Source organism: Myotis myotis, unplaced genomic scaffold (assembly GCF_014108235.1).
Source record: "Myotis myotis isolate mMyoMyo1 unplaced genomic scaffold, mMyoMyo1.p scaffold_m19_p_7, whole genome shotgun sequence".
Classification (NCBI taxonomy): Eukaryota; Metazoa; Chordata; class Mammalia; order Chiroptera; family Vespertilionidae; genus Myotis; species Myotis myotis.
Window position 1 is genome coordinate 92643839 of NW_023416379.1, and position 15244 is coordinate 92659082.

The following is a 15244-nucleotide window of genomic DNA, read 5'->3' on the forward strand; positions in this document are numbered from 1 at the left end:
GGTTGGGGGGCAGGAGGGAGGGGGGTAAGAGATCAACCGAAGGACTTGTATGCATGCATATAAGCATAACCAATGGACATAAGACACTGGGGGGTAGGGGAGGCCACATATGTAATACCCTATGTAATACTTAAAGCAATAAAAAAAGTAAATTAAAAAAAAAAGATATGTATACAAACATACATATACACACGCTAGAGGCCTGGTGCACAAAATTCGTGCACAGGTAGGGTCCCTAGTCCTGGCTGGCGATCAGGGCCGATCTGTGGGGCAACTGGTGGGGCGATCAGGGTGCTCCGCTGGTACCCACCTTGGCCAGCCTGGCGCCGCCAGCCCACTGCCTGGCCCCATCCCCCCGCTGCCGCGATCCAGGGGGACCCCCTGCTAGTACTCACTTTGGCTGTCCTGGGGCCTGTGTGTAGCTCCTGTGTTGAGCATCTTCTCCCTGGTGGTCAGTGCATGTCATAGCTACCAGTCATTCCATGTTCAGTTGATTTGCATATTAGGCTTTTATTATATAGGAGATTATATATATATATTTTAAGACCAAGGCAGCTCTGAAGTCAGTAACTAGCCAAAGGAGATAAACTGATATTGTGGACTTCACGTCTTTTTAAATGAATTGAGACTAGTTGCTTTAGGGCAACTCCAGATTTTGGTACAAGATCATTTTGCTGTGGAAACTTGAAGTGATACAATAGTATCTGACTTCCTGGTAGCTGTTCATCCCATCTGCCCAATTACTGGAAATGCCGATTCCCTCTGGGTGGGGCTCAGGTTCACATACTGCATGCAGTTCATGAACATGAGCACTTCTAGAATATAAAGTGATTTCTCTTAGGTTGATTTTTTTTTTTAAACATTTTCCCCTGCACCAGTTTTGAATCTGCATTTCCAGGACATGAACAAGTAATTGGGCAGATGGGATGAATGGCTACCGGGGAGTCAGATAGCTGCGCACACCAGCAAGCGGTACTGTGAAATCACTCAGGTTTCCACAGCAAAATGAAGTCCTTGAAGGGCAGTAATGATTTTTTTAAGTAGCTCTTAATTTACTTTTTAAAATTATAATTATTTTCCCCAATTTTGTTGATATAATTAACCTATAACATTATGTAAGTTTGTATGTAAGTTTATGGTGTAGAATGTGATGATTTGATATATTTATATGTTTCAAAATGATCATCACGGTAGGGTTAGTTAAACGTCCATCACTTCATATAATTACCATTTCTTTTTTGTGGTGAGAACGTTTAAGTTCTAATAACTTAACAACTTTCAGGAATGTAATACAGTGTTGTCAGTTATGGTCAGCATGCAGTACATTAGATCCTCAGAATTTACCCATCTTTTTTTTTTTTAATATATTTTATTGATTTTTTACAGAGAGGAAGGGAGAGGGATCGAGAGTTAGAAACATCCATGAGAAAGAAACATTGATCAGCTGCCTCCTGCACACCCCCTACTGGGGATGTGCCCACAACCAAGGTACATGCCCTTGACCAGAATCGAACCTGGGACCCTTGAGTCCGCAGGCTGACGCTCTAGCCACTGAGCCAAACCGGTTAGAGCAGAATTTACCCATCTTATATCTGAAAGTTTATATGCTTTGACTTACATCTCACCATATCCCCCACCCTTTTTAGCCCTTGGCAACCACCATTTTACTTGCTGTTTCTGTGAGTTCAACTTTTTAAAATTCAACCTGTTAGGGCTATGACTGTGTTTTTCTTTATCTGGCTTACTTCATTTAGCATAATGCCCTCAAAATACATCCATATTGTCACAATGGTATGATTTCCTTCTCTCTCATGGCTGAATAATATTCCTCTGTATGTGTGCACGTGTATCATATCTTCTCTATCTGTTTAGCCATGGACACTTCAAGGCTTGGCTGTTGTGAATAATGCTACAATGAACATGGGAGTGCAGATATCTTCCGAGATAGTGATTTTGTTTACTTTGAGTTTATATACAAAAGTGGGATTGCTGGTAGTTCTATTTTTAATTTTTTAAGGGACCTCCATGCTCTTTTTTCTTTTTGTAATCCTCACCTGAGGATATTTTTTCCATTGATTTCTAGAGAGAGTGAAAGGAAAGGCGGGGGGAGAGGGAAACATCGATGTGAGAGAGACACATCAATTGGTTGCCTCCTGCATGCACCCTGATCACTGCCGGGAACCTGCAACCAAGGTTTGTGTCCTTGACCAGAATCAAACCCGGAGGAACCCCTTAGTCCTTGGGCTGATGCTCTATCCAATGAGCCAAACTGGCTAGGGTAAAAATTGAATTCTTTAGATAAAAATTCAGACCCTTCCCCCAAAAAGATGTTCTTGGGACATTAGCTATCATCCTCTGTTATCTAATAAAATGATTACATTAGCATAGGTGATTGACAGAAGAAATTACACCACAACATGCCTGGATTTGATTTTCTTTTCCCAGGACTGACCAATTGCATTAGTGGCTTGCTCTGCCAAAAACAAAATAAGTAAACTGGATTATACGATAGCTAAATATTTTGTAGCTAGGAGGTGGTTTTTTTGGCATTTCCTTTACTAGAAAATAAATTATTCAGTATTATATCAAACTGCAGTCACACTGTGTTTTTATACATTGAATATTCAAATAATAGGAAGGGTAACCTGTTACACCAGGAAATAGGGCTTTTTTAAATTAAATCAAACTAGTAGAATCTAGTCAGAAGCTAATCTTTTTAACAAAGGGAATAAATAAAACCTCACCTTTGGAATGTTGCTTTAGACTTCTTTTTGAATGTTTTTGGAAGTCTACTAATCTTTTTTTTATCTAATTCAGTTTGTATATGGACTAGCTCTGTGTTTTGAGAGATTTTTAGTGTCAAAGCATGGGGAGCATTAAACCAATGAAGCAGGATCTGTTGGTAAGTTATTTTGAGGAAACAATGTTGTTATTAACGAGATTAAATGTAGTATTAAAAATTAAGAGTAGAATAGGACATTTTCTAATAGTACAGGTTTTTAAGAGAACTAGGAGGGGAGCATTTAGAAAAGACAGGTAATTATTTGCAAATCTGCCTGGGTGATATGAAATGGTCTGTAATTTTTTCATTCTCTGGTTAGTTGTTAAAAGTTCCACCTCCTTTTTCTTGATGTTTGTCTTTTTTAGATTGTCAAAAGAGTGGGGAATAGTGAGGAAACACCGATGATCGGAGATAAAGTTTATGTCCATTACGATGGAAAATTGTCAAATGGAAAGAAGTTTGATTCCAGTCATGATAGAAATGAACCATTTGTCTTTAATCTTGGCAAAGGTAAGAGGGTATTTTTGAGTTTTGTTTTGCTTAGATTTTTTGCTATTTATGTTATATAGGAGCTAGTGGGTCCTATCTTTGCCAGAAGTTAAAGATTTTTTTTAATCCTCACCCAAGAATGCTTTTTTTAAAAAGTATGTTCTTATTGATTTCAGAGAGAGGAAGGTAGAGGGAGACAGAGAGATAGAAACATCAATGATGAGAGAGAATCATTGATAGGCTGCCTTCTGCTCGTCCCCCAGTGAGTATTGAGCCTGCAATCCGGGCATGTGCCCTGACCAGGAATTGAACCATGATCTCCTGGTTCATGGGTCGATGCTCAACCACTGAGACACACCAGCTGGGCTCAGATTTTTTTTTATTGATTTTAGAGATAGAGCAGTGGTTCTCAACCTTCCTAATTCCGCAACCCTTTAATACAGTTCCTTATGTTGTGGTGACCCCCAACCATAAAATTTTGTTGCTACTTCATAACTGTAATTTTACTACTGTTATGAATCGTAATGTAAATATTTGATATGTAGGGTGTATTTTCATTGTTACAAATTGAACATAATTAAAGCATAGTGAGTAATCACAAAAACAACATGTAATTATATATGTGTTTTCCCATGGTCTTAGGCGACCCCTGTGAAAGGGTCGTTCGACCCCCAAAGGGGTCGCAACCCACAGGTTGAGAACCGCTGAGATGGAGGGAGAAAGAGAAACATCAATGTGAGAGAGAAACACTGATCAGTTGTCTCCTGCACCCTCCCCGTCTGGGGGTCAAAACCGAACCTTTTGGTGTACAGGATGATGCTCAACCAACTGAGCCACCTGGCCAGTACACAAAAGTAAAGATACTTTAAAGTAGTTCTCAGATTACGGTTCCTGGATCCTTGGGCATTCTTGAGATCCTTTTAGGAGATCCGTAATGTCAAAATTATTTTCATAATAATACTAAGATGTTATTTATCTTTTTACTCTGGAGCCAACATACACCAGCAGTCATATATCCTTTACTGCCCTCATTTACTGTTTAAGTTAGAAAAAAAGAGAAGCCAGTTTCACTTAAGAATGTCCTTGATATAGTGTAAAAAATACTAATTTTATTCAGTCCTAATCCTTGAGTTTCACATTGTCTTGCTGTTTTGTGATAAAGAGAAGCACACACAAAGCACACTCTTCACCACGTTCATGGCTCTGAAGGAAACACACCTGTGCACTGGCTTTAGTGGAGAGCTGTACTAGCTGCTTTTTGTTTTTTTCATGAAACATCATTTTTATTAGAAAGGGCAAAAAGTATGATTATTCAGACTTGATTATTCAGTAGTATGCAGATATTTTCTTGAAAATGAGTGAGGTAACCTGTCACTTCGAGAACAGCTGACAATATTTGTTACCATTGAATTTTCAAGTGAAAGTTACAGTTTGGACATTAGTATCTGCCACTTTGAGCTTGACAGCTTCTCAAAGCCCTAAAGATTTCTGATTAGGTCAGTGGGTGTTAATGTGTGTGATTTAAAAACTATTATATGATGAAATCTGTTAGCATTTGGAAAATCTGTGTAACTCAGTGAACAAGCATTTTTCCCAATGACCAGTGCAAGTTATAAAGTTACAGATGAGTAAAAGATTCATTCAGTGTGCACGCTAGACCAATGGATTTACTGTAGTATAAGGTAAAAAGTTCATTGATATGTTTTCAGGTTCTACATTGCAACTAAAGTTTATGAAGCTATCATTTGTCTAGTTTTGATGTAGTAATAGATGATTACATTTCATAATAGCCTGAAAAGGGTATTAGAATACTCTTACCTTTTTCAACTATCTATCTTTGTGAGTCTGGATATTTTTGCCATGCACATCAATCAAAATTGCAACAGACGAATATAAGTAAGGTTTGAGAATCTGGTTGTCTTTTTATTTTTTTAAATATATTTTTATTGATTTCAGAGAGGAAAGGAGAGGGAAAGAGAAAAACATCAATGATGAGAGAGAATCATTGATCAGCTGTCTCCTGCACACCCCACACTGGGAATCAAGCCTGCAACCTGGGCATGTGCCCTGACCAGGAATTGAACTGTGACTTCCTGGTTGGTTCATAGGTCGTTGCTCAATCACTGAGGCACACCAGCTGTGCCCAGTTGAAGTCAGACATACTTTACATTTGTAAAATCACAAAACAATGTCACTGTCCTTACTAACTTTTTTTTTGTTTTGGAAAATATAATATTTTCACAAAAATAAGTATATTAACATAATGAAGTTATTTTTAAATGAATTGTATGTAATTATTTTTATTTTTAATATTGTAACTATCTTTAGATATATAAGTAAATTTTGGGGGTCCTCAATTTTTAAGATGTCAAGGGGTCCTGAAAATAAAACAGGTTAATAACCACTGTTTTCCCCAACTCAGTGTCTACTATAATTTCTTTCTTTTTCTGCCTCTACAACTTAGTTGAATTGTTAACTAAGTAGTGATCTGGGAAAGGAAGCAACAAGTGAGGAGCTAAGAAGTTAAACTCTTCCTGCCTTTCTGTCACTCTGTCTTCCCAGTACTTGTAGGTGTTTGTTTGTCATGGTGCCTTCTGCTTTCTGTCCATCCGTTCTCTCTCCAGGCTCTCGTGCTGGCTGTGCCGCTGCCCGCTTCTCCTCTGGGTCCTTCATGACGTAACGGCTCATGTGAGAGTGATCTTGTATTTTAATAAGATAGCAGCACCTGGCTGGTGTTGCTCAGTGGTTGAACATTGTCCCATGCACTGAAAGAGTGCCGGTTCGATTCCCATTTGGGGCACATGCCCAGGTTACCAGTTTGGTCCCCAGGAGGCAGCCAATCAGAGTTTCTTTCTTCTCACGTCAGTTTTTCTCTCCCTTTCCCTTCCTCTCTCTCTTAAATCAGTAACAACATGTTTCTTTTCAAAAAAAACATAGCAATTAAGATTATTTTTCTTGATGTAGCAGATAATAATGGCAGTTAAATTAGAATTCTTTTCATTTTGTTGATTTAGGGATGTGAAGCGTAAGGGCCATCAGTATGGCTCTGACATTGTTTAATTTAGATGATCTCAGAGTAAATGGCCATGGCAGACCTCTTTGTTCCCACTGCCCCGATTCTTATTCTAACCTTTGAATTTCTGTGTGGAAGAAGTTGATAGATTTAAGGTAAGTCTTCTCCTGGCAGTTATCTTTGCAAGTAGACTTAAGACTTGCTGAGAATTTATACTGCCATCTTCTCTACCCAGATATTCTCAGTAAATCACTCTATGATGAAGAAGCCTTTTACGTTTCCTATAATTTTGAGCAGAGAGAAGACAGATAACTTTCAGTGACATGGTTCCTGCAGCATAACTATTTAGAGACAGCGTCGTCTCATGGGGAGAGCATCCAGTGGGTGTTGGGCAGCCAGGGTTCCTCTCTTCGCTCTTCATTCTGGTACGTTAACATGAATAAGCCACCTAGCCTTCTTTCCTGATCCTATAAAATGTAGAAGAGCTTTAAGATTAATCCTGAGCCTACAATTCCATTTTTGTACTTTCTGCAAAGAATACAGGAATATCCCTGACCAGTTTGGCTCAGTGGCTAGAGTGTCGGCCTGTGGACTGAAGAGTCCCAGGTTCAATTCCGGTCAAGGGCATGTACCTTGGTTTCGGGCACATCCCCAGTAGGGGGTGTGCAGGAGGCAGCTGATGGATGTTTCTCTCTCATGGATGTTTCTAACTCTCTATCCCTCTCCCTTCCTCTCTGTAAAAAATCAATAAAATATATATTTTTAAAAAAGGATACAGGAATAAAAACTGTTAATGACTAAAACCAACCCAATGACAGAGCCTTTAGAAGCTCCCTTAAAGTGATAATTAGAAATATGATAATAGAGCAATATACTTTGGTAAAACTTCTGTAACATATTGTGTTCAGTTACCTTTATAAAACAAGAAACATTGGTTAGATAATGTTATATTTATATGCTATAGCAGTAGCTACTTCATCAAAATGAAGACAAATGATATAAATGGACTATAGCTTACATATTGTATATTGAACTCTCTTGATCCCTTATATTGTACTTACTCTCCCAAGGAAATAAATAGAAGTAAATAGATGAATGGAAAGTCATGCTAAGTTGTTAATTTTATTGTGACTTCAGTATTTAAAATAGAATTGTAAGAGCTTATTCATAAAAACATGCAAAATACAGGGTGGGGCAAAAGTAGGTTTACAGTTATTCATATGGAAAATAATACAATAATTAATAAATAATAATACAAGAATAAACTTTGTGTTTGCGTGCTCACAATTGTAAACCTACTTTAGCCCTACACTGTATACTTGCAAAATATTGCAGATCAGAAGTTGGTAATACGTCCTGGAAATACTTCAAAGAAAGTACAGCATGCGTGAATCAGGTCTATTTTTAATTATCTGAAACTCTTTAGTGATTAGCCTCATTTAAATATTTATTAACTTTTGTATTTTATTTTTTTAAATATACTTTTATTGATTTCAGAGAGGAAGGGAGAGAGAGATAGAAACATCAATGATGACAGAGAACCACTGACCGGCTGCCTCCCGCACACCCCCCACTGGGGATCGAGCCCACAAACCAGGCATATGTCCTTGACTGGAATCGAACCTGCGACCCTTCAGTCTTCAGGCCAACGCTCTATCCACTGAGCCAAGCCGGCTAGGGCTAACTTTTATATTTTAAAGGAAAACTTTTTACAATTAAAATATTTGCTTTCTTCTCATTTTCTACTCACATATAAAAAAGTATTTTTTCTGTATAATACTGTACAGATTTCATCCTGTAGTGTTGTTAAGTATGCTTATATTTCAAATGCAAACATACATTTAAAAATTATATAATCAATCATTTTAATCAAGGATGCAAAGACCATTGAATGGGAAAAGGACAATTTTTTTTCAACAAATGGTGTTTTCCCAAACTGGATAGTCACATGCAAAAAAATGAAGTTGGACCCTAACTTTATACTATCTACAAAAATTAACTCAAAATTGGTCAAAGATCTAAATATTGTAAGACCTAAAACTTATGTTTTCTTAGAAGAGACCTTAGAGGAAAAGTTTCATGATATTGGATTCCACAGTGATTTCCAGCTGTGACACCAGAAGTAGCACAGGCGGCAAAAGTAAAAAATACATACATTATACTACATCAAAATTTAAAACTTCTATGCATCCAAGGATACATAACATCATTGATGTTTCTATCTTTCCCCTTTCCCTTCCTCTTTGAAATCAATAAAAATATGTTTTAAAAAATGTTGACAAGGTTGTGGAGAAATTGAAATCCTTGTGCACTGTAAACTGGTGCAGTCACTAAGGAAAATGTTCCTCAAAAAATTAAAAATAGGACTACCATATACCCCAGCAATTTCACTTCTGGATACCGAAGTTATCCGGAATAACTGAAAGTGTCTCAGAGAGGTATTTATGCACTCACGTTCATAGCAGCATTATTCATTATAACCAAAAAGTGGAAGCAGCACAAGTGTTTACCTACAGGCAGTGGATAAACAAAATGTCTTACACATGCAATGGAATATTATTCATCCTTTAAAAACGGAAATTCTGACATGTGACAATACTGATGAAACTTGAGGACATTAACTAGGTGAAAAAAAGACATGGTCCTTCCCCTTTTTTTTAAAATCTACTTTTTTTTATGTTTCCTACTCTTTGTTAAAGTTTTCACTGAGTTCATTGAGCATCCTTATAACTAATGTTTTGAATTCTGCATCTGGTAGATTGCTTGTCTCCATTTTCCTGGAGTTTTGTTCTGCTCTTTCATTTGGGACATCTTTCTTTTTTTCCCTCATTTTGGCTGTCTCTGTTTGTTTCTGTGTATTAGCTAGAGCCGCTATGTCTTTTGGTCTTGGTAGACTGGCCTTATGTAGTAGGTGTCCTGTAGAGCCTCACTGGTCACCTAAGCTGGGTGTTCTAGGTGTGCCTCCCCCTCGTGTGGACTGTGTGCACCCTCCTGTTTTAGTTGAGCCTTAATTGTTATTGGCATATCAATAAGAGGGATTTAACCCCAGGCTGATCACTTCAAGGACTGGCCTTCACCACCATGAAGGGGCCACCCCACAGTGCAGGGGCAACACCACGGACCAGGATTCACTTCATCGGGACTCTGGTGCCTGAGCCTAATTGTACCTCAGCCACAATTTCCACCGGTTTTCACAGTCAGAAGTCATAGGGACTTCTCTTCCTGCACTGTAACCTTGGGCTGGAGAGCCTGGTGTGGGGCTGGGACTCCTTGCTCCTCAGTGGGGACCTCTGCAGACAAGATTTCCCTTCTAATTTTTATCCACCACATGTGGGTGTGGAATCAGCCCATTCAGTGTCTCCACCCCTCCTAACAGTCTTGATGTGACTTCCTTTATATATCCTTAGTTGTAGGACTTCTATTCAGCTAGATTTCAGGTAGTTCTGAATGGTGGTGGTTCTGTAGTTTAGTTAGAATGTTGATGTGGTTGTGGGTGGATTCAAGTACTACATACATTTCCCTATTCCATCATCTTGACTGGAAGCCCCAAGATAAAGAATCTTAAAAAGTTCTGCTTTGGCCCAGTAATTCCACTTCTAGGAAATAAACTTAAGGAAATGTGGTAGAAGCTTGCTTAACAAGCTCCAGATTAACTGATGCTCTTCATTTGTTGGTAAATATCCTAAGTGATACTGTTGGTTTTCTATTCTGTGGTCGCACACTCTGCTTTAGCCAGTTGACCGGCCTGGTCAGTGCCTCCAGGAACAGACCACTAGAAACACAGCTGTAGCTGAACAAGCTGAGCTCATCATGCATTGTAGGAAGGGAGTGTGCACACTCTGGGGTGTCTCAGTAAGAGTATTCATAGGACTTACATGATTTGGGTTTGTATTAGGTAATTTGGGGAAGGGTTTGAGGAAGAGGGGCTTTACTTTGGATTGGATATTATTAGACTGTGGGGCAATTCTTTGCTTATCTTAATAAATCTTATCTGGGAGGGCTGACAAGCGGGAGATGACAGCTACACCTGCCAGGGAGTAGCAGTCACATGTTAGCCAGGAGAGGGGGATGTTTGGTATTCTGTAGGTTGCACCGTGACCTTGTTTTTGTCCATATTCAGACAAAATTTTGAAGTGTTTCTTGTTTTGTCTCACTTACTCATGGTCTCAGAGTGACCTTGTCTGATGTTGATATTTTGTGAGATTGTTTATGTCCAGCAGGAGAATAACATGGCCTCATTGTGTGCCCCAAGCCAGCTTCAGACACCGCTGAGGCCTAGCTGTGTCAAGCAGTTTCCAGATATTCAGGGCTGGTTTTCTTTCTCAGATTGTTGATAAGAATCAGTTGAAACCTGTTTATATCTATTGTACTTTATGTAATTATATAATTTTATTAGATAGCATGTAAAACATTGAAGTTAGTATAAAAAATGAATTCTATGAAGACTAAGTTGAACATTTTTGGAAAGACTTAGGTGAATTGCTAACAGCATTTTTTTAAAATGGCTATTGAATTAGGGGTAGGTAAAAAGGGAAATAGAGGCCATTGAGAATATGTTTTTTATCAGAAGGATTCTGCATACTGATTCTGATGTGTCTTCTGGTTCTTATTCCACTTCAAAGAAACCCACATTGTAAATTACAAATGGAATACCATGTGTAATTTATCTAGTAAAGAGGATGTGGAACTCTTATCATTGGAGCCACACTCAGAGACAAGGCCTTGGCCTTCTAACACAAGGTTAGTGCTTTAATGTACTTTAATATGTTTTAAGTTAAAAAATGTTTGAGGTATGTGTATGTCCTTTTTTTATGACTCTTTATTTAAAGCAACATCTTAAATTAACCTACCCTTTTGACTTCTGGTCAAGCTATAAGTCTTTAGATAGATACCTGACATCATCCATGAGAGTATAAAAGCTCACTGTCACTTTAAAAGCATCAAGTAGAACATATAAAAGCAGACCAGGCAGTACCCAAAGAATGTCAAGACACAGGCTTTAATACTGACTCAGGTTAGTGAGTTTGCATTTTCTTTCCTAGAAGCCATGGAGTAAGAGTGCTGTGTCTCCTATGTAGGGAACACTTTGCAGAAGAAATAGGATCCAGGACTATCAGCAGACTTTTTTTTTTTAATATATTTTATTGATTTTTTACAGAGAGGAAGGGAGAGGGATAGAGAGCCAGAAACATTGATGAGAGAGAAACACAGATCAGCTGCCCCCTGCACACTCCCTACTGGGGATGTGCCCGCAACCAAGGTACATGCTCCTGACCAGAATCGAACCTGGGACCCTCGAGTCCGCAGGCCGACACTCCATCCACTGAGCCAAACCGGTTAGGGCCAGCAGACTTTTTGAGCATCACACCTTACCTTCTCACTAAAGATTGTGAGTCAAGTGGGTCCAACCTTCTCTGCCGGCTAGTGTTTCTTCTGATGACTTTTTCTGCAACTAAGTGGAAACAGAAGTGTTTGTGGCATGATACACTAATAATTTATTTAATTAATAATACAGCCCTAGCCGGTTTGGCTTAGTGGATAGAGCATCAGCCTGCGGACCAAAGGGTCCTGGGTTCGATTCCGGTCAAGGGTACATGCCTGGTTGTGGGCTTGATCCCCGTTAGGGGGTGTGCAGGAGGTGGCCGATCAATGATTCTCTCTCATCATTGATGTTTCTATCTTTCTCTCCCTCTCCTTTCCCCCCTGAAATCAATAAAAATATATTTAAAAATATTAATAATACAGATGCGATGACATAGGTAAACGCTATGCTCACTTTCTCATTCAACCACATCAAAATTACAACAAAACTATGGAGCAACCATCATTGAGGACCACCTGAAACCTGGCTGAATAGAAATCTTACAGCTGAGAATATAAAGAATGAAGCCACGTTGAGACTAGGAGAGGTGGAGACACTGAACAAGCTTGGCCCACACCCACATGTGGCGGTTAAAAATCAGGAGGGAACTCTCAGCTGGGGAGGTCGTCCCCTCTGAGGAACAAGGAGTCTCCGCCCTGGGTTTCAGTGCTGGGGAGAGAAGTCCCAGTGACTTCCGGCTGTGAAAACGAGCGAGGATTGTGACTGAGGGAGACAAAAAGCTGCTGGAGACCAGTGCACAGGCTTACTGGGGCTCACTTGCTCTGAGCTCCAGAATTGAGGCAGCAATGCAAAAGGTGCCAGGGACATACAGGGAGGAACTGAATCATCTGGCCTTGAGGCAAGGGCTAGAGCTGGGGGGCAGCTTTCTGCTAGACAGAAGTACTGACAGAAGTTATTATTCCTTTGCAGAGTCCCCCTCCAGGCACAGTGGGGCACTATATCTTGAGTCTCAAAATACCTAATACTGTTTGCCCTGCCCTGGTGATTCTCTGAGACCCCACCCCACTCAACATTCAGGCCCACCCAAGCTGGTTCCAGTGGCTTTTCCATACTAGCAGGCTTTCCCAAAACCTGTCAAAGGTTCATAAACCCTATACAGCAGCATCTGGCCTGTGTGCCCCATATTCCTTGCTAAGCAGAACCAAGCCTGGCACTAGTACAGCTGGCCTTAGTTCACAGCTTAGCCTCTCCCAGGCACCTCCAAGCCCAGCACAAGTAGCAGCCATCTGCAGATAACTTTGGAGCGCATACAAGTGCCCCAGGGCATAGGCAGTGGCTGACCTTGACCTGTACCTCCCAAGAGATCCCAGAATCAGCACACCCAGTGGTCAGCTTTATACCACACCAGAGCACAACCCAACCACCTCCACAATGACATACCAAAGGGCTGACTCGGCAAGCATCAGAGCCTTGCTAAAGCGAATGCTGCTCTGTGGGGTTAGCCCCTGCACCGCAGCTCCTCTGCTATAGTCAGGGTCAGTCCTCACAGCCAGTCAGCCTGAGGGTCAATCCCTCCTTGTTGGGCCAACAGTGATCAAGGCTCAACTACAATAGGAGGGCACACAAGGCTATACCTGGAGCACCCAGCTCAGGTGACTAAGGAGACTGCACCACTGGACCCCATGTGGCACCTGCTACTAAGACCAGGAGATACAGCAGCTCAGCCAAAAGGGAAACAAATACAGGGAGGCTGTCAAAATGAAGAGACAAAGAAACATGTTCCAAGTGAAAAAACAGGACAAACCTCCATAAAAAGAACTGAACGGGAGAGACAAGCAATTCACCAGATGTGCAGTTCAAAATATTGATTATAAGGATGCTCATTGAACTCAGTGAGAACTTTAACAAAGAGATAGGAAACATAAAAGAGGAGATAGCACCCTGGCCTGTGTGGCTCAGTTTTTTGGGACATCATCCTGTCCACTGAAAGGTTGCTGCTTCGATTCCTGGTCAGGGCACATGCTCAGTTGTGGGCTCAATCCCCAGTAGGGGGTGTGCAGGAGGCAGCCGATCAACAATGTTTCTCTCTATCCCTCTCTTTTCTTCTCTTTCTAAAAAGCAATAAACATTTTTTTTTAAAGAAAAGTTCCATTTATATGTTGCCTACAAGAGACTTACTTCAGGCCAAAAGACATACTTATACTGGAAGTAAAGGGATGGAAAAACATTTCATGAAAATGAAAACAAGACAAAAAATGTGGGGTAGCAATGCTTATACCAGATAAAATAAAACAAACAAAGGCTATATATCAAGAGACAAAGAATAACCCAGCAATTAATTCCACTTCTGGGTATTTCCCAAAACACCAATTTGAAAAGACATATGCATCCCTATGTTCATTGCAACCTTACTTAAATATCTAAGATATGGAAGCAAACTAAATATCCATCGATAGATGAATGGATAAAGAGATGGTACATATATGTAATGGAATTTTACTCAGCCATAAAAAAAGAATGAAATCTTTCCATCTGTAACATGGATGGACCTAGAAAGTGTTATGTTAAAAGAGAAAGACAAATGCCATATCACACATATAAGTGGAACTTTAAAAACAAAATGAGTGAACAAACAAGAGAGAAACAAACTCTTAGATACAGAGAACATTTTGATGGTTGCCAGATGGAAGACAGGTTTGGGGAGATGGGTGAAAAGGGGGCAAGGTTAGAGTTAGGATTAGGGTTGCCAGCTATAAAAACAGTTTCAGGGATGTAAAGTATAGCATAAGGAATATAGTTAATAATATAATAACTATGTATGGTGTCTGATAGGTACGAGATTTATCGGGGATCACTTTTTAAGTTTATATAAATGTTTAATCAGCCCGGTTGGCGTAGCTCAATGGTTGAGCATCAGCCTATGAACCAGGAGGTCACAGTTCAATTCTCTGTCAGGGCCCATGTTGGGGTTGTGGGCTTGATCCCCAATGGGGACATGCATGAGGCAGCCAATCAGTGATTCTCATCATTGATGTTTCCACCTCTCTTGCCCTCTCTCTTCCTCTTTGAAATCAATTAAAAATATATTTTAAATGTCTAATCTCTAAGTTGTACACATGAGACTAGTCTATGTCAACTATAACTGAAAAATTAAAACATTATTTTAAAAATTAATTAACCTACTCATCATAGTCTTGATTGTGTCAGGTAAGAATGTTTAACAATGCAAAAAAAGTCATGTGAGGATTTAGGTCAAAAATGGTTCACTAAAACTTTATAATAGTAAAAAATAAATAAATACAAACAACCTATATGTTTATTAGTGGGAGTAATGAAATTATGGTATACCCAAAAGGTAAAATAGTATATAGTTATTAAAAATCATGTTTTCATGAACTAACAATCAAAATAGAGACATACGCCCTAACTGGTTTGGCTCAGTGGATAGAGCGTCGGCCTGCGAACTGAGGGGTCCCGGGTTCGATTCCGGCCGAGGGCATGTGCCTTGGTTGCGGGCACATCCCCAGTGGGGGATGTGCAGGAGGCAGCTGATCAATGTTTCTCTCTCATCAGTGTTTCTAGCTCTCTGTCCCTCTCCCTTCCTCTCTGTGAAAATCAATAAAATATATTAAAAAAA

At 39.7% G+C, this 15244-nt stretch overlaps 1 protein-coding gene across 7 annotated transcripts in view; it reads left to right on the forward strand.

The window, feature by feature from the left end:
* FKBP5 (FKBP prolyl isomerase 5) overlaps nucleotides 1-15244 on the forward strand; it is a 118943-nt gene that overhangs the window by 60567 nt on the left and 43132 nt on the right. For 5 of the 7 annotated variants that reach the window (XM_036317841.1, XM_036317839.1, XM_036317842.1 and 2 more), the window contains one exon: nucleotides 3148-3292. In XM_036317841.1, coding sequence (XP_036173734.1) covers nucleotides 3148-3292 — 145 coding nt within the window. Of the gene's footprint in view, nucleotides 1-3147; nucleotides 3293-6581; nucleotides 6710-10906; nucleotides 11025-15244 lie in introns of those variants that run through there. The other 2 variants (XM_036317843.1, XM_036317844.1) reach the window with 2 other exon arrangements.